We start from the raw sequence: 20,299 nt of genomic DNA, 5'->3' as shown, positions 1-20,299 counted from the left end.
GAAGATCAGAGGAGCAGGAGAAGGCTCATTTCTAGGAGGGGGAAAGGTAGATTAGAGGCAAACCTGAGGATGCCAACATCCTACTGGCCAATCCTACTGGTAGGATTTCCACTCTCCTATCCCAGCTTCATTCACACTTAATATCTAACTCCCACACACAGTTCTGCACTTAACTGTGACCTTTAAAGGGCATGGAAAATATGTTTACATAATTTCCAAGCAAGTTACACTATTGTTCCCTAAATTGGGGCCAGAAAGAAAAGAGTCTACTAAGGGAGTATGACCCCATGGGTTGAGGAGAATTGAAGTCACAAGACCTGCAATGTCATCACATCCACGTCCTTTGCCAGCCCAGAAGAATGCTCACCAGTTTGCCACACAGTTACTGCAGTTACATCAGCACCATTCAATGCCTGACTTCTTTATTCGCTTGCCATGACATCTAATTGAACACATTAGAAGTTGCAACGTCTCTCAGAAATTGGAAATCAGTTAAAATTTAATTCCAGATAAAAAGGAAGAGGTTCTAGAACCCCTCAAAATGCCCACCATCATACCCAGAGGAGTGGAGTGGCTGGGAATAGTACCATCTTGGGCTTTTTCACTTGGACTGGGCACTCAGGCCACAATGTTATGCCCCTGAAAGCAGGTTCCTTCCTGCTATCTTCCTTTTCCATCCTTTTCTATTTTTGTCCTAGCGATGAGCAGTCTCTAACCTAGCCTAGTGTACTACAGGAACTAATAAGTAATCATAATGATAGCAAACACATATTTCACACTTATTTAGAATGAGTTAGGGGCTCTTCTAAGCAATTTATACATAGTCAAGTGCCACATAACATTTTAGTCAATGCAACAGTGGTCGCATAAGATTACAATACTGTATTTTTACTGTATGTTTCCTATGTTTAGATACACAAGTACTCACCACTGTGTTACAACTCCCTACAGCATTCAGTAGTTGCATGCTGTACAGGTTTGTACCTAGGATCAATAGGCTATGCCATGTAGCCTCCGTGTGTAGTAGGCTGAACCATCTAGGTTTGTGTAAGTACACCCTGATGTTCACACGCACAGGAAAATTGCCTAAGGATACATTTCTCAGACATGACACATAACTGTACTTCAATTCATTTAAGTCTCATAATAACCTTAGGAGGTAGGTTCCATCATTATCTTCATTTACATTTGAGGAGACTGCAAAGTCCCAAAGAAACCGTCCACTGAACCACGGGGAAAAGAACTCTGGTCTGAATTCACAAGTCAAGGTATGTCTGAGGGTTCTTAATTCCAGCAAGGGAAGGGAGGGGGTTAAAGAGTAGGATTACTTTACATGGGAAGTTTTGCTGCCTGAGCAAGCAGCTTCTGGTGGATTTCCTGAAATTGAGCAGGGTGGGGCCGCCTCTCCAATCAGACTTGCACTTTACTATACTATGGGGTCATTAAATAGAGTAGCCAGGAGTTCAGGACTCCCTCCCTCTTCTTCAAAAGGAAAATTGGGTGTGGGGAGGGTACATTACCTCACAGGATATCGGAGAAAGCTTAAATGTGTCCTCCAGTGATTCATTTGGGTGGACTACTTTCACACCAAGCTAAACTCAAAAGTTCGGAGTGGGGTCATCAGGGCCCCTCCCTCCCTGAGTACAAGAAACATTTCCTCTTTTTAAAGTACAGGCAGAGTTGGAATCAAACTCCTTCCAAACAGGAAATCAGCAAGATTCTAGGTAAAACTGATACCTTACTTTTAAAGGTCAAGCTCTTTCCTTCACTAAGAGCATGTTTCCTGAGCACCTACTATGTGCCAGGCATGTGGTAGGTAGTTGTTATGAATCTTGATGTGCCCTGCGCTCTGCAGGGGGGCGGAGGTGGAATGGAACACAAAGAAACAACAGATACCAACACTGCCACCCCCGCCTCCCCCTACCCCCCACAAACACTCATTTGGCAAAGCTTACAGGAAAAAAGGGTTTTAGGGGGCTTGTGGTGTTTTTTTTCCCTAAAAATAATAAAAATGGTAAAAAGATGCTTCAGACCCCTCGCGTGAGTCCCTTAAAGTGACTGGACTGAGACCTGGGCAGGGAAAGTGGGAGGCCCGAGCGAGGGGGAGGGGGCAGGCAGTGGGTGGGTGACAAGGTGCAAGGGCAGCGCCGGCCTCGGATCGGGAGTTGGCCGTCAGCTGCGCCAGAGGCAGGTGCCAGCGAAAAGTGGGCGGGGGTGCTGGCGCCAGGCCAGGATCGGGGAGGCCCCGCGCTACCTCTGCCTCTAGGAGTCCAGGCGCACAGGCAAGCTCCCCGGAGCCGCTCCTGCTTCGCCAACTCCCCACTCGCGCCGCCCGTGCCAGCCGCGGGCACTGGCGTCTCCGCCGCCCGCAGAAGGAGTCGCGGGAGCACTAGCAGCCGCCGCCGAGCGACAGCATCCTCAGGAGAGACGCCCCGGGCTCCGCAGCCGGCGGCCTCCGTCCGCCCTCCACGCTGCTCTTCGCGGTCGCCCCCCGCCCAGTCGCCCGTCCGCCCGCAGTGGCAGCCGGCGCCCGCGCCCCGCGGCCCTTCACCTGCCGCGGGCGCCCGGGCGGGCAGGCGGGCGCAGGGGAGAAAAGGCGCAAGAAGCGGGCACCCCGGGAACCCCATTCCCTCGGCTCACTCGGCGCGGAGAAGCGACGCCCGCTGACTCCGAGAGCCCCGGCGCTCCGTGCACCTGGTCCCCAAGTTCAGGAGCGACACCCCTCCACGGGGGACTAGCCCGCGCGGGGAGCGTTCCGGTCTCATTGACCCCGGCCCGCCCGCGGGACTCCAGGCGCCTCTTCTGCCCGCACCCCGCGACCCCTCCCGGGAGCCCGGAGACAGCTGGCCTGCCCCGGGCGTCCCACTTGGCCGGCACACCCCGCCGCTCCGTGCCCCGGCTGGGCCATGCCGGGGCTGCGCCGGGACCGCCTGCTGACCCTGCTGCTGCTGGGCGCGCTGCTTTCCGCCGACCTCTATTTCCACCTCTGGCCCCAAGTGCAGCGCCAGCTGCGGCCCCGGGTGCGCCCGCGGGGGTGCCCGTGCACCGGCCGCGCCTCCTCCCCGGCGCCAGACTCGGCCGCAGCCGCCTCGGACCCCGGCACGATCGTGCACAACTTTTCCCGAGCCGAGCTCCGGACTGAACTGGCCGGCGGCAGCCGCAGCGGCTCGGGCTCCAAGCTGCAGGCCCTCTTCGCCCACCCACTGTACAACGTCCCGGAGGAGCCGCCTCTCGTGGGAGCCGAGGACTCGCTCCTGGCCAGCCAGGAGGCGCTGCGGTATTACCGGAGGAAGGTGGCCCGCTGGAACAGGTGAGGACCCCGCCTGGGACGCGGGAGAGCGGGCGCTCTGGCCGGGGCCTCCCCGCGCCCCAGTCTCGAGTTCCCTGCCGCCCCCGGCCCAGGGCTGCAGCGCTGGCGCTGGGCTTAGGGTGTGTTCCCCATCCGAACCCCACCAGCTGTTGCAGACCTCACAGTCCAGTCCCGGAGTCAGATAGTGAGAGGAAAAAGTTTCTATGCAGCCGCGCAGCGAAGAAACGCTCTCAGTCCCTCCCCTTGAGCGCCTGGGTCGTCGTTGAGCCCCACTCCTGCTCCCTCGTCCACTCCCGCTCCCTCGTCCACTCCTAAACCCCCCTCTCTGTCCTGATGTGGAGGAAAGCTGCCGCTGGACTTCGGGTTTCCAGAATGAGGCCCCAAACAGGGTGACTCCAGAGCTAGTTGGAATTCAGCACTTAACTGTGCTCTTTGGGTAAACCTGGGCGCCTTCCAGAAAGCATGTTTCTCCCCAAAACCCAGTTCTTTCCCTTTCCTTATTCCTCTGCCCAGTTTCAGAGATCACAAGCGGGTCATGTGGGGCAGGAAGTAAATGGTCAGTTCTCTGCCGCAGCCACCCCATTGTTCACATTTAAAACGCGGCTTGGGCCCTCCAGCAAGTATTACAACTTGAAGGTAGTTTTATCATCTTGTATGATCCTGGTGATTTGGACTGACTTGGATCTGCGGCTTGATGCTTCCCTGGAGATAAAAGTCTTCCAGGGAATTTTTTAAACCCAAAGCAAAATACAGAGGAAAAAATATCAAATATATTTAGGATAAAATTAAGAATCTTTTTGGAGAACGATGGGGGTGTTGGGGAAGGAAGCAGCACGCTCATTACCGAGATCCCTTGCTAATGGCAGGAAGCCTTCCTATGAGTTAAGGGCTCTGTTTTGAAGTACAGAACTTGTCTAAATACCACTCACATGCAGAGTTCACTATCGCACCACACCCATCTCTTTACTTAATACAAGAGATTTCAAAGTAAGATGTCATCGGTGGTTTTAGAGTCCCTCCAGAGGATGAGCAGACCATAAATCTCTCTTGAAACTCAGAGCTGGGCCAGTTTAACTGTTTGCTCATTATTCTGTAATGCTGAGATTGGAGGGAGGAAAAAAAAACCTTCAGAAATTTTTGCAAAGGAATAAGTTGAGTTGTTGGCTGAATCACTGTGGTGAATTTCAGTAGTAAGTCTATGGCTCATGATTTTATGTTAGAAAGAAAGTGATTCTCAATTCCACGTTAACTGTGTGCAGTAATAAAAGGCAGTTTGAGATTGCTTCTCAGACACTGTCATTTTCAATATTACCTTTATTTCATCAATAACATGGAAGTCTGGATTAGTGAACCAGGAAATTTTGCCCTTAGAAAAAGTATCTACATGTCTACTATGGATCTGAGAATGAGAGACAAAGTCACTTGCTTTGTAAATGTGATCAGCACTCATTTAGTCACATTTCTGTGCTCTTAAACTTCCCGGTGTTACTTTGGACCCGAAGCAAAGTCCAGGGGAATATTATGGCAGAAAAGCAAAAATCTTTCTCACCAAGCTGTTCTACAGTCAGTTTTAAGCTTGATTTCTACACCATTATGTGTCAACAAAGACCAAAAAAAAAAAAAAAAAACTCGCAAAAACACACATACTTTCTGACCAGAAATGATCTTGGTCATTTAACAAAAGATCAAGTGGGGGCTGGTGACCTTGCCATATTCAGAGATCACAGAGTAGTTTAGTGTGGTTGGTCAAATGTGACATTTTCCCAGGTAAGGTTTGTGGGCCATAACAGGAGGACCCGCTGCACTTACAAATGTTAAAACTGGACCTCAGAGGCAGAGAACATTCTCCCTCCACCCAAACTGGATAGTAAACGTTAACATGAACATATTAATAAGCAGATGTGTTGTTACTTATATCAGGGTTAAAAATGAAACACAAGGCCGGGCAGGGTGGCTCATACCTGTAATCCCAACATTTTGGGAGGCAGAGGCAGAGGGAGGATCACTTGAGCCAGTGGTGGCACATACCTGTAGTCCTGGTTACTTGAGGGACTGAGACAGAAGGATTGCTTGAGCCCAGAAGGTTGAGGCTGCAGTGAGCCATGATTGTGCCACTGCACTCCAGCTTAGGTGACAGAGTGAAACCTTGCCTCAGAAAAAAAAAAAAAAAAAATACAGAAGATTCATTAGCCAGGGTGAATTTGAGCCACACTCAGAGTTCTATTGTGAGAGGGAGTCACTCATTACCTTAAATGAGAGTGCTCCCTGCCGAATATGAGGATGTAGCAGTGCTGATGAAGACAGGGGACCTGCTATAATGTGCAGGGTCGAGGACACCCCCAGATCCTAGCAGCAGACAAACAGAATGGACAGCAGAGGAAGAAACAATGAAGGACCTTGCTAATTGTTTTTCTCTTCACAGACAAGCTCTCCTTGTTTGTAGCCCTGCCAATATTTAAAATCTAGTGATTTATAAACATATGTGGGCCAGGCACAGTGGCTCACACTGGTAATCCCAGCACTTTGGGAGGCTGAGGCGGGCAGATCACCTGAGGTCAGGCGTTCAAGACCAGCCTGGTCAACATGGTGAAATCCCATCTCTATTAAAAATACAAAAATTAGTTGGGCATGGTCGTGGGCACCTGTAATCCCAGCTACTCAGGAGGCTGAGGCAGAATAATTACTTGAACCCAGGAGGTGGAAGTTGCAGTGAGCAGAGATTGCGCCACTGTACTCCAGCCTGGGCAACAGAGCGAGACTCCACTTCAAAAACAAAAACACAAAAAAAAATGTGGATGCCTCCATGCCAATACCTAACATGAAGTGCTATCCAAAATAATTGTATCAGCAAACTGTCCACCATACCAGGAGAGGTACCGAGAATAAAATAAGTCAAATCAGTGTTCTTCACCACTTGCCCAGAAGAGACCATTAGTCTGAGTGATTTTTTTTGTAATTTTGACCATCATACTAATAAGAAATGGTATGAAGTCAGAAAGTATCTTTCCACAATTCAAGCTCATTACCAACAAGAGGTAGGTTATGGTGTGTCTCCCCACCTCCCCACTCACCCACACGTTCCTTTTTGATTTCACACAATGGAAGATGACATTTGTACAGTTTCGAATGTCTTGGGTTTTTAATTAATATTTGTTCACTGGATATCAACATTTAGACATTTAGTTAAGTTACAAATGGGAAGACGTGTTGATTTTTAAGGTGGGCTGTCTGTGTGCTATCTGGCCCTGAAGCTTTCTGCAAACCTCCTTCACTCACTGTTCTTCACTCACTGTTCTTCCCTCCCTTCCTTTCTTTTCCCCCCAAAAATGTAACTAAGTGTGGCACAATCCAAGTTAAAAATGTAATTAGGGAAAGTGTTTCTGTCAGGTGGTCAGCTGCTGATCACAGCCAGCCAGCCAACGCCAGGCTCCATCAAGCATGATGACACATTTGGCACCTGTCTTGAATAGTGACGAGGAAAGTGCACAGGGAAGAAGGGAAATGAAGTCTTCACTTTCAGGCCATACACTAACAAGCCAGAATTGTGCTGCTCTTAGTCCTTTGCTTGAATAAGTGATGACGCAGGGCAGGCAGGCTTTACCTGGAGCACAGGTGATAGTTCACACTGTTGCTCTTCTTTGCATTCTTAGACGCTGAGCTTTGGAGCTTTGGATTTCTTCTCTGGCCCACAAGCTGCCCAAGTCAGACAACATCTGTCTTTTGACGTGTCAAACTGATCAGCTTGGCCAGTTTTGCCCACATATCATTGGCCTTTTGGCCACATATCTTTGGTCAATCTCTCTGTAACCCTCTGGTCTTAACAGGCAAGGTCAAACAGGGTCAGATCTCCCTAGTGTAGAAACTCCAGCAGCTATAACACAAATATGAGTTTTTGCTTTTCTTTCTTGACATCTTCCTCAGATGTCAGGAAGGTTATATTGTCTTGCAATTACAGATTCAGCATTTCTTAGGGGGGTGTGTGTGTGTGTGGTTTCCCACATCAGAAGCTCCTGTCTTCTTCACCCCTCCTCCTACCTATTGCCGTCACTGAAAGAAAACCTAGTCCTGGGTCTCTCTTTGAAAATCACCGCAAAGAGACTGGGCAGCTTTTCAAAAATGACAGTTGGTCAAAGGGAGTGAGTTGGCTGAAGTTTTTCTGGGGGATGCTTTGAGAAGATCCAGAAGCCAAGGCAGATAGAGAAGAAGGGTGGAGAAGAAGTCAGGAGAGATGAAAAGGAATTCAGCTAGAAATAAGAATTGCCTTGTCTAGGAGCTTGGGGAAGATAAGCTCCTCCCTGCCCCAGCTCCCCCATGGCATCTGTGGAAGGAAAAATACAATCTCTCCATTCTCACCCCCATCTTTTTATCTCTGTCCTGATTATTTTTTGCCTGCCCTAGAATGCTCTGAACCTAGATTTCTTGTGAGCAGGCAATTCAACCCGCAGGCTGGATGAAAGTCCAGGTTCTTACTCATGGATGGTGGCCATTTGCTTCTCTCCCAGAGTCAACAGGGTCTTGGCCCCTTGTTGGATTCTCCCGCCAGCGATGCTAAGCTAAGACAGGAAGTGGCCTCCTGTGATTTGGAAATGGACCTCAACCACGGCCCGTGTGTGGTTAGCAGAGGGAGTGGGGAGCCTGACTTCCATTTCCCATTTCTCCCAATTAGAGCCTTGCTGGACTAGTTTTGGAAAAGATATTATTTTAGTGGTTTCCAAATCCCTGAACTTGTAGTTGGAGGAAACCTCTCCACTCCTCTCAGAATCAAAAGCTTCAAGCAGATGGTTTCTGAGAGGGCCAGTCCAGAAGGCCATTGTCAGGTTTTTTTCTCCCTCATTCCAAAGCATGTTCTCACTGTTGTTGCCACAGCAAAAACCTAAATCAAGGAGAGCATCAGTGTCATTCATCCAAGAAAGACAGGCACTTCCTGCTTCCAAATAGATCAAAATGCAGCCCTTCAGCTGAGAACCAGAGGCTGTTCGATTGTTCCCAACAACACTCTTCTTTCACCACAACCAAGTTCTCATCAATCCTGAGAACCTAAGTGGCTAATTTTTTGCATGCAAATGTTCCTACCTAAAATATGCTTGTTATGTGCCAGACACATTACATACACTTATTTTAAGCCTCATAACCTTTGTAGAAATAGGTGCATGTGGTAGATGGAATTCCAAGACAGCCTTCCAAGATTTCCAGCCCTGGCATACACACCTCTCCTAGTTGTTCAGCCCACTGCTAATATGGGTACTGCTATAAAGGGATTTTACAGATGTAATTAAGGCCCCGTACCAGTTACCCTTGGGATATGGAGATTATCTGGTTAGCGTGACCTAATCCATGAACCATGTAAAGCAGAGTTTTCTTGGGCCGATCACAGGAGAGGAAGTGAGAGATTCAAAGCAGAATAAGGATTTGATGAGCCATTGCTGATTGAAGATGGAGGGGCCATGTGGCAAGGCATAGGAGCGACCTTTAGGCTAAGATTGGCCCCAGCTGACAGCCAGCAAGGAAACAGGGACTACAGTCCTACAGCCACAAGGAAATGAATTCTGCCACCACCAAGAATGAGCTTGGAAGCAGATTTTTTTCCCCAGAACCTCCAGATGGGAAATCAACCTAGACACCACCTTAAATTCAGCTAAGTCCCTGTGCAAAGCATACAGCCACACCAAGCTGGACATCTGACCTACAAAACTGTGAGCTAATTAATGAGTGTTGTTTTAAGTTACTAGGTTTGTGGTACTCTGTTATACAGCAATAGAAGACAAATACAGTACTGCTCTTTACTTCGTTTTATAGAGGAAACTGGAAACGAGAAAGTTATATAACCTGCCCAAAGTCAGGCAGCTAGAAAACCACAGGCGGGGTTTATACCCAAAGGGTCTGGCTTCAGAATCCATGCTCTTAACCACCAGCTCCACCACCCTATGTCCCTTGATGCCCAGATGTCCCAGCTTTTCCTCCTTTGGGAAGGCTTTTCTGAATACCTCTCCCCACTGTGGTCCCTCCCTGACTATATACATCCTCTCCATATGTACCATACAATTTTTTGATTGTCCACTATGTCCAGCTGTAACTTCATGGAAGCTGTCTGGAGCTTCATGTGAGAAGGAATGGTCACTTGTCCTTGGCATGAAAAGCCCCCAGTTTGCCCTGGTCACTCTAATATGGCTGTTTCAGAGCCAGAGTAAATATCTGTGGAACAAATCATTGGAAACAGATGACACCAGGATTTGGGGGCTGTTAGTCAATGGCCTATTATCTTCTTTGAAAATAGCCTTGAACAAAAACAATTCCAACTGTAAAATCATCCCACTTGTCTACTCCTCCCTGTAGAAGTCTAGAGCAAAACCACCCTGCTGAGACATTCTGAAATTTGGATGTGGAGTGCTCTTCTGATTGCAGTAGCCTAAATAAAATCAATGTCAAAAACAGCCATGAAGGAAAGTTGAGAAAGCATCATTTGCCAAGAAAAGAGGGAATTTCTTCAGCTTCCTGTGCTTTCTGAGGAAGAGCAGCCAAGAAGTCTTGCATTAAAGAAAAATGGGAAATACAGAGACCTTAACTTAGCCAAAGCTATTCCTGCTCTGCCCCCTTGGCAGGTGCTGACCTGTATTTTTTGTAATTATTCATTAAGCTAGAGGCTGATGAGAGCCTGAGGATTCTGCTGAAGTAGGCTTGCATACCGCCAAAAGCCAAATAGGGATAACATTCTAAACAGCTGCAGCTGTAGCAGAACAGAAGTTACTAGACATAAGTTCTTACCTGTTATTATAGGCAGGCACATACATATGCGCTTAATGAAAACCACAGTACAGAAAAGAGGCTTAGCTCTTTTTGTGCCCTGTCACTTGGCAGAACATCCTATAGTTGAAATGTGAAATCAAGACAGAACTGAGTTTGAAGTGCTATGGAGATGGCAGCATCCCTGACTTTCAATCCCTGCAGCCTGGCTTTGGAGACCAAGCACTGGGGGCAGCCAGTAGACTCCAGCTTGAGCAAGAGGCAAAGTCAAGTCCCAGGGAAAAGCCTGTTTTATTGAATTCACTAGCAATAAGCCAGATAATAAATTTAAGAGGCCCCAGGGAACACAGCATAGTAGAGGAGTACTGTTCCTAAGAAGCCAAGAGCCTGTAATAAAATTCAGCAAAATACGGAAAGTAAAAAAGAAATTTAAGAAGTGTTGGCACAGGGTACATGGACTGAGAAGCTGGATCATGAAAAACAAGGTGGTGTGGAAAGAGATGAGATTTTTAAAAGCTTGGGAGAGGTTGATGGGATAGGAAAGATGTCCACTGAAGAAAAACAGAGCTGTTCAGCCCTGGCAAGTGAAGCGCAGCTCTCAGATTGCAAATTTGCCTTCAATTGTCAACACCTACGTTGAGCTCCATAGGTTGTAGGTAAATATTTTTGATGATACCAACCAAAATGGAATATATACGGAGGGACAGATTGTCTCTCCTGGCCAATTCAAGTGTCCTTACAGGGTCTCAGTTTCACCAGTTGAAATGGAATTTTTTATAATTCTGATTTTCTTCAGTGGCTGAATACTCATAAATCCCATAGGGAAAGTATGTCTATCTGCCTCCACAGCTGGCTCATGTACTTTTTTTTAACCCCATTCATAGTTAACTCATAGCTCAGAATTATGCACAACCAGTAGCTGCTTATTTTCACACTCCATGCAGCCCTGAGCACTCCGAAATAGGAGAAAAGTTAGATTGACCAACCTCAATTCCATAATCAAATCCAGCCCCTTGTTAACCAGTTTCATTGCAGAAGTTTTGTAATTGGGGTCATTGGATCCCACTGAGTCCAGGTGGTGAGGTCCATTTTTCCCTTAAGCTTCATGCAAAATCTGCATCCTGTGCGTATGTTCATTTTCCTACTGTTGCAGAACTTTCTCCTTAGTTCAGCTAAAACCGGGCTCTTCTCACACCACCAGGAAAGATTAGGTTCACGGACACATAGAAGGGTGAGGAAAACGGAATTTACTGGGCAAAAAGGAAAAAGGAAAGATACCTCTCAGCAGAGCAAGAGAGAATCCTGCTAGCAAATTTCCCGCCTCACAGATGGAATCCTAGGTCACCACGCAGGAACAGGAAAGGCCAAGCTCTTCCCCACGCAAACTGGGTGAGCTTCCCGAGGCTCCACCCCCCATCCCCCCAGTGCGCAGGCGCAGGTCGGCGTGATTAAGAAAAGATCAGTTGGGAAAGGGAGGGCTTCATCTGGGACCAGCAGTTCGGTTGTTCAGCCTTCAGGCTGTTTTAGGCTTGAAGGTGGGGTTTCGCCGGGGACCCTTAGCTGTCTCCTGTCTCTATCACTAGCAAATAAGTCATTGCGTTTTTTAAGTATTCCCCACATTCATCAGGATTCTGCGGTTTCATGTGACAGAAACCCAATTCAAACTCACTGTAGGAAGAAAAGGAAGTTTTAGACTCAGTAACCAAACCTCAGTAAGGGCAGAAGGAACTGCCCTCACAGCATTAAAGAGTCCTTGGGGCCGGGTGCGGTGGCTCACGCCTGTAATCCCAACACTTTGGGAGGCCGAGGACGGCAGATCACGAGGTCAAGAGATCGAGACCACCCTGGCTAACACGGTGAAACCCCGTCTCTACTAAAAATACAAAAAAATTAACTGGGCATGGTGGCGGCCACCCAGCTACTCGGGAGGCTGAGGCCGGAGAATGGCGTGAACCCAGGAGGTGGAGCTTGCAGTGAGCCGAGATCGCGCCACTGCACCCCAGCCTGGGCGACAGAGTGAGACTCCCTCTCAAAAAAAAAAAAAAAAGAGTCCTTGGACTCTGTGTCTTTGTCTCTATTCCCTCTTTCCATAGTTCATCTGCTTATCTTCATCCCTTCATGTGGCCTATGTCCCCAAAGCCTTGGGACTAGAGAGAGAAGGTTTCTCTGATTTCCAAAAAGAAAGATCCTGGGCAAAGATGCTCATTGGCCAGGTCTGGGAATACAGCCAGGCTTCAGAGGGCTACAATTGGCCCAGATGGAGGCTGATGCCCACCGTCCAACCAATCACTGATGCCAGGGAGGCGGAGTCATTGGAAGCACGTGGCTCAGAGTGGGGAAGAGCAGTTCCCCCAAACCAAGATGGAAATGCAGACTGACAGGGTGGTGGAGGGGCTAGAGTGACTAACATGGTACCAGAAAGTTTCTCAACTTGTGTCTGTTACAGTCACTGACTCCTATGGCTGCTGCTCTAAGGTTTTAATAAGAATTTTAAAAAGCAAATTCAATCATAAATTCACATGTGCAGACTTTTTATACCAACTATTAAAATCCTCCCAAGGAAATAGGAATCTTTATTTGGGCATTCTTTTAAAGCGACTTTAGTCTTTTTGTGAGAGCATAAAAAAGAAATTGATGGGGACTCAGCTCCTTCACGGGTTCATGTCTCTTTCTCCCACGGGTTCATGTCTCTTTCTACTGAAAAAAGAGATCTCAACTGGGAGCGAAGATACCTGTGTGTTAAGTCCTGAGAAAAGTGTTTTCTTCCCCAGCCCTCAGTTCCTGCTTTTGAAAGGAAGAGGGGGAGTCTGTGGCCCCTGAGGCCTCCTTGCAACTCTGTTTTCCAAGCTTTGCACATCTTCCGAATTTCTTCTGCAAAGTCTACCCTAATGAAATATCAATTTTGCAAGTGTGCTTCATGAACTTCTGGGAGGTGCTTCACAGTTTCTGCAAATGATTGATTGAATTTTCACTTTGAAAAAATATACTTTAAGGTAATTTTTATATAATTTAAGAAAACCTACACCCAATTGTGTTATGCATCATTATGATCCTGCCTCCAGTAACTGTGCTGACAGATGGCTTCTCCTCTCATCTTTGTTTAATTGAGGAGCATCCTGAGATTGCAAAGTGAGCTGTTAAAAGCTGTTTCCTGCTGCAACTACTTACAGATGTTTATCAAGATTTTCAATACTCTGCTACCAAAATAATATATAGAAATTGATTGGGTGCTAAAATAAGATTATTCCTGTCTCCCCTTACATCCAATTTTGAATGCTTGCATTAATAATCGTATTATCCTTCTTGTTTTCATTGATTAATTTTTTAAACAATTTTATATATTTGACCATATGTTAGATTTATATCAATAAATTACAAATTGTATCTATTTCATACATTGAATGTTCTGTATAATATTTCTTTTGAAAAGAAGCTTCCACTTCTAGAAAATTTTTTTAAACCACTGATTTGCAATATTTGAAAATAGAGTAAACTTCCTTCCTTTCTCCAAAATTGATGTGCCCAAACCCAAGCCTCCTGCTCCCCTTGCCCCCAACTCCAAACTATTATCACTAGTAAGAACATGGTATTGGTCTCTGATAACTCCTTTCCATGACTTTGACAATGCTTCTACCACTTGAGCCTAAGAGAGTATCTTTTAGGCCCTGTGTACTGTTAGCTTTTGCTGTATAACAAACTATTGCAATACTTAGTGACTTAAAACAAGAACCACTTATTTAACCCCCAATTCTGCAGGTCAGCACTTCGGGCTGGGTTCAGCTGAATGGTTCTTCTGGTCTCTACTGGACTTACTCAGGCGTCTGTAGTCAGCTACTGCATTGGTTCCACTGATCTTGGCTGTACTGCCTCCCATGTCTGGGTTCTGGGCTGGAATGGTGATCTTGGCTCCACGTGGCCTCCACCTCTCATTCTCCAGGAGGCTAATGCAGACTTGTTCATATAGTGGCAACAGGGTTCCAAAAGAGGGTAGAAGCTTCCACAGCCTCTTGAAGTGCAGGCCAGAACCTGTTAAATGTCATTTCTGCCATACTTTGTTGGCCAACATAAATCAAAGGCTATCTGGGGAGATTCAGGAATCCTGGCCATTGAAGAGAAAGTGGTCTACACAACTTAGTTCTCTTCTACTGAGCAAAAGCTCAAGGGAAATCCCTTCTGCTGGTGAGTTGTCCAGCAGTGGGCAGACAGCTGACAGTGGTAAGACCCCTTGCCATATGTTAAAGTGAAAGAAATTGAATACAACCCTTCAAAAACCTAATGAGGCTGGTATAGACTGAATTGTGTCCCTTCAAATTCACATGCTGAAGTTCTAAACTCCAGTACACCTCAGAATGTGACTGTGTTTGGTGACAGGGCCTTTTAAGAGATAATTAAGGTTAAATGAGGTCCTGTGGGTAGGTCTTGATCCAATATGATTGGTGTCCTCATAAGAAGAGAGAGAGATGCAAGGAATGCATGCACATAGAAGACCATGTGAAGACACAGAGAGAAGGCAGCCATCTGCTAGACAAAGAGAGAGGCATCAGAATGAAATCAACCCTGCTGACACCATGAACTTGGACTTCCAGCCTCCAGAACTGTGGGAAAATACATTTCTGTTGTTTAAGCCACCTAGTCTGTGGTATTCTGTTATGGCATCCCTAGAAAACTAAACAGAGGCTAACTCACCTGGAATGGCCAAGGACAATCTGCTGGCTTAGGCCTATCTCCATCTCAGCTTCCTGGGGCAGGGGCAAAGCCATATCTGAAATTTTCTTTTTCCTCCTATATGGTTCTTACAGCCTCAAGAGGCCTCTTGGCCTTCCCTTCCTTAAAGAAGTGACCCCAGCCTCTCTGCCTCCCAGATGAGACAGTCTGGAGCCTGGATCCTCTCCTTAAAGCAAAATGTCTAGTTCATCATTTATTATCTTTTTAATCTATTTGTTTATGGATGGGCTTTGAGCTCCCCTTCTTCTGGAGCCCTTTTTTTTTTTAGGTCAAAAGCTGAAAACTGGCTCTTTGTCTCTCTTGGCATTCCTCCTGTAATTGTTCTACTCCTCCCAAGGCTGCAGATGCTGTGGTTGGATGAATCAAGCATACAGTGTCATCTCACAAAGGTTTTAAAGCTTGCTTTGTAAACTCATAAGCACTTCCTTTCATATTAACCAACATAATATTTAGAAACAAAAATGAAGGTTTGTTTTTCTTCATCAGTTCTGTTGACAGCCTATATTTTATGTGTATTTCTAAGACCATTATCTGTTCATTTATCTATAAGGCACTTGTGATAATAGTTGTTAAGATTATTAACACCATGAACACGTAGAGTCCTTTCCACTTCTTGAAGCTCTTTTAAATCATATATCATTAGTTCACCACAGCAAAATATTGGTCTTCATAATTCATAAGACTCTGGCCTGAAAATCTCCATGGAAAGGCATCCAGCCAATTGATGTTTTATTATGAAGCAGCTTGCCCATTGCCCCAGGCTAACTGGGCTTTAGTTGTCCACAGTGGATTCCATGTAGGGCCCCTGGTGAAAACATTCGACAGGAAACACAGGTGCTGCCCTTGCAGGGACACCTCCTAGAGGCTGAACCTCTTGGAGAGCTCTCCACTCTCCACTGAAATGGATAAAAATGCCCTCAGTGCAACTTAATGGTATCAAAGCAACACAGGTAAAAATTTTGTGCTCCATATTCATTATAATGATAATCATTATGTTACTATAATGTAATGGTGAGAAACTGAGACTGGATCTTCCGGTATAATTTGCTGTCAGAAAATTAGATATATCATCAAGGATGGATTTTCTGATACACACTTTGCTGCACTAGCCTAGACCCTGTGGCAGAGAACTCTCTGTGAGCTGTACAGCCAAGGGTGAACGCCCGAAGTGTCACACTCCCAAAACATTGGAGGTCAGTCAGGCGTGGTGGCTCATGCCTATAATCCCGGCACTTTGGGAGGCCAAAGCAGGTGTATCACCTAAAGTGTCAAGAGTTTGAGACCATCCTGGGCAACATGGAGAAACCCCATCGCTACTAAAAATAAAAAATAGCTGGGCATGGTGGTGGGCACCTGTAGTCCCAGCTACTTGGGAGGCTGAGGCAGGAGAATTGCTTGAACCTGGGAGGCGGAGGTTGCAGTGAACGAGATCACACCACTGCATTCCAGCCTGGATGACAGAATGAGACTCTGTCTCAAAAGAAAAAAAAAAAAAGAAAGTTGGAAGTCAAGTCTTGAACCATCAGATCTCTTAGCATTGCCTGAGCAAGGTCTGAAAGGGAATTTGGTAACTATATTTGTTCCCTAGGGCTGCTGTAACAAATTGTCACTGTTTAAGCCACTGTGGGTGGCCTAAAACAACAGAAATGTATTATTTACAGTTCCAGAGGATAGAAATCTGAAATGAAGGTGCCAGAAGGGCAGCACGCCATCCAGAGGCTTGAGAGGAGAATCTGTTCTTGTGGCTGCCGGCTTTCATTGGCTTCTGGCTGCATCACTCCAATCTCTGCCTCTGTGATCACGTTGCCTCCTCCTCTTCTGTCTTTGTCTGTCTGTGTCTTCTCCTCTTCTATGTGGGTCTTTCTCCTATAAGGACACTTGTCATTGGCTATCAGGTCCACCTAAATGATTCAAGATGATGTCATCTCAAGATCCTTAATTTAGTTAAATCTGCAAAGACTTTTTACAAATAAAGTCACATTCACAGGTTCCAGGGATTATATTTTGGGGGATCATTCAGTCCACTTGAATCATGTTCCATGACAAATACAAAGGCCATGCAGTTACCATTTTATCTTCACTCTTGTAAAAAAAATTTAATCTTTTAGATAAAAGATTATCTAGTAGATTATCTATACCTATATCTTTATCCAAGAGTTAATCTTTTAGGTAAAAGGCACAAAATAATTCTGATATATCACAACATAAAATGGCTGAGAAAAATGTGTCAAAGGAAAAAGAAGGATACACAAGACCAGTGGAGCCAAGAGTGAGGAACTTCTCAGAACACTTGCCATGAGAACCTTCCCACCACAGAGTCAGCCCTGCTTGGTGGGGAGGAGCCACCAACCATGTCTATAAGGTAAAAAGCAGCCAGTGACCCAGGAAGGGCACTGGTAGTGACTAGGTAATTCACTGGTAATTCCTGGTAGTGACTAAGCAGAGGAATACCTTCCTCGTCCTTCTCACCTCACCTCCTCCAAGAGAGGACACTGTATGGTGTCAGGGCTAGCATTTTCCATCACATCCATAGAGGAATTAACCAGCAATGGCTCTTAGTGAGTCCCTCTGCTAGCACTGTGCCCCACAGCAAATTCCAAAGTCATGTCCCAGGCACCACCCCACCCATTTGCGGTCGTGGTGATCAAGCCTGCTTTCTTGCCTCATCTCAGGAGAGAATTTAAATTGCTGAGGCTCCAGAGGAAAGCGCAGCAGGCACGTTCTTTGGGCAGCCCTCCATGAACCTGGATTTTTTTAGCAGGGCTTTTCACTGACATTGAGTGGCAGTGCATTTAGGATAAAACTTTCAGAAACACTTTGAGTGCAGTTTTTCACGGTTGTCATTCAGTACAGAGAAATAGCACGTTTTGCACATATACCCTAGAACTTAAAATTTAAAAAAAAGAAAAATTAACATAAAACCTAAAAAAAAATAAATAAAGCCATGGTATTGATGGAAAAAAAAAGAATGTGTTTGCACAGATGAAGAGAGTGAAATAATACACAATGAAGACTCGGAAGTGTGGGAGGCAGAGGGGTTGAATAGAGGGATATTAATTAATAAATATAGTGTTTGTTATTTAAAAAAAAAAAGAAAGAAATAGACTTACCAATTAACTGAACTTTGAGGTAGGAACAAAAGGCTCTTTCTGAGGTCGTGGAGTCAAACAGGATAGGCAAGTGAACTCAAAGCCACTGACCTCTGTCTACAGGGAAGCCACAGGTCTAAGGGCCAGTCTAGATTCCCTTCAGACAATACCTTTGAATCTGCTGTGACAGGAGAGCCAGCGGGTAATCAATACCTCAAAGCCACATGCCATGGAATGTGGCTGCAAAATGTTTGGCTGGAAAAATACTCCAAGAGACTGTAACCAAACGCCTACCTTAGGTATTAAAAAACATCAATAAAGCAACCATTGAATGCCTAACTTAATCAGCGTAACTTACCAGTGGCCTCTCTGGGTTTAACTCATTGCAAAATGTACACCCCATGTAACTGAATGAGACGGCATTCTGTTCTGTTATTAGCTATAAAATCATTAAAAGGCAAAGGAAGTCAGCCAAATATGATGAGCTAGGATTTATAGCAGTTGGTCTGCAGCAGCTCTTTCTGTCAGTTGTGAAGACAGTGGTCTGTTAAGGCTGCTTGCAGTTTATAATATTAAAGCCATTTTATTTGCATATAAGAAAATGTTCCTTCCTCCCTCTCCTGGCAGGAGATGCTATGCCCAACTCATCCAAAAGTATTATTTACTCATTAAGGTATAAATTAACAAGCTGATGAACCAGAATGGTCGGGCCCTACTGAAGATATGAAGATGATCAGCAGGCTGCTTCTTGTCCTTTGGGTCTACTTTCAAAACTGCCCACTCAGAGAGAACTTTCCCGTCCTGGTGACCCACAGGGGTCCCAGATGTTGTCCTTACCAAGCCCTGTTTTATTTTCAGCTGGGCTCTTAACACCACTTAATGCCCTTTTGTGTATTGATTTGCTTAGTGTGTAGCCTCATTAGATCTTAAACTCTTTGTTTTGGGGGTTTGTTTGTTTGTTTTGTTTTTTTTTTTTTTTGAGATGGAGTCTCACTCTGCCACCCAGGCTGGAATACAGTGGCACCATCTCAGCTCACTGCAATCTCCACCTCCTGAGTTCAAGCGATTCTCCTGCCTCAGCCTCCCAAGTAGCTGGGATTACAGGCGTGTGCCACCACACCTGGCTAATTTTTTTATTTTTAGTAGAGGCAGAGTTTCACCATGTTGGTCACGCTAGTCTCAAACTCCTGGCCTCAAGTGATCCACTTGCCTCGTCCTCCCAAAGTGCTGGGAATACAGACGTGAGCCACCACACCCAGCCAGATCTTAAACTCTTCAAGGGTTGAATTGGTTTGAGTGGTGGCTCTATTTTGCATTCCCTAGGATGGCCCTTGAGGTAGGCCAAATAATGGCTCCCCAAATGATATTCATGTTCTAATCCCCAGAACCTGTGACTATCATCTTTTTTTTTTTTTTTTTGAGACGGAGTCTCATTCTGTCGCCCAGGCTGATGTGCCGTGGCACAATCTCCGCCTCCTGGTTCACGCCATTCTCCTGCCTCAGCCCCCCGAGTAGCTGGGACTACAGGCGCCCGCCACCACGCCCGGCTAATTTTTTGTATTTTTAGTAGAGACAGGGTTTCACCGTGTCTCGATCTCCTGACCTCGTGATCCACCCGCCTTGGCCTCCCAAAGTGCTGCGATTACAGGTGTGAGCCACCGCGCCCGGCCGACTATCATCTTATATGGTTAAAAAACAGGTCTTTACAGATATAATTAAGACTCTTGAGATGAAGAGATCATTCTGACTTATCCAGGGACCCCTAAGTTCCATGTCAAGTGTTCTTATATGAGGAAGGCAGAAGGATATTAGACACAGACAGAAGAGGAGGAGGCAACGTGACCACGAAGGCCGAGAGTAGAGTGAGGTGGTCACAGGCTGAGAAACACCAATAGCCACCAGAAGACAGAAGCAGCAAAGAAGGGGCTTTCTCCTAGAGTCCCCAGAAGGAGCACAGTCCTATTGCTACCTTGATTTCAAACTCTCAGACTCCAGAACTGAGTGAATGAATTTTTTGTTATTTAAGCCACTAAGTCTGTGGTAATTTGTTAGGGCTCCAACAGAAAACTAATAGAAAGATGGAGGCTTCTTTGTGTCGTCATCATTGTAACCCAGGTATCTAAAATGCTGTCTGTATATAGTAGGCACTCAATAAATGTTTGGTAAATGAATGGCTAAGAGAAACTTGGCAGTCAGGCAACTCTGGGTTTAAATCCTGGCTCTAATCCCAGCACTTTGGGAGGCCGAGGCAGGCAGATCACGAGGTCAGGAGTTCAAGACCAGCCTGGCCAACATGGTGAAACCCTGTCTCTACTAAAAATATAAAAAAAAAATTAGCTGGGCCTGGTGGTGTGTGCCTGTAATCCCAGCTACTCAGGAGGCTGCGGTAGGAGAATTGCTTGAACCGGGACCTGGGAGACAGAGGTTGTAGTGA

General features: G+C 46.1%; 1 protein-coding gene across 2 annotated transcripts in view; it reads left to right on the top strand.

Moving 5' to 3' along the window:
- The first annotated feature begins 2,114 nt into the window (after positions 1-2,114).
- FAM20A (FAM20A golgi associated secretory pathway pseudokinase) overlaps positions 2,115-20,299 on the top strand; it is a 67,066-nt gene continuing 48,881 nt past the window's right edge. Inside the window, exon 1 of one of the 2 annotated variants that reach the window (XM_054459573.2) lies at positions 2,115-3,310. In XM_054459573.2, coding sequence (XP_054315548.1) covers positions 2,907-3,310 — 404 coding nt within the window. In that variant the 5' untranslated portion in view covers positions 2,115-2,906. The remainder of the gene's footprint in view (positions 3,311-20,299) is intronic. The other variant, XM_054459574.2, reaches the window with a different exon arrangement.

This window comes from Pongo pygmaeus, chromosome 19 (assembly GCF_028885625.2).
Source record: "Pongo pygmaeus isolate AG05252 chromosome 19, NHGRI_mPonPyg2-v2.0_pri, whole genome shotgun sequence".
In the NCBI taxonomy this organism is placed as follows: domain Eukaryota; kingdom Metazoa; phylum Chordata; class Mammalia; order Primates; family Hominidae; genus Pongo; species Pongo pygmaeus.
The sequence above is the reverse complement of the archived record's forward strand: the minus strand, read 5'-3'. Positions and strand labels throughout refer to the sequence as shown.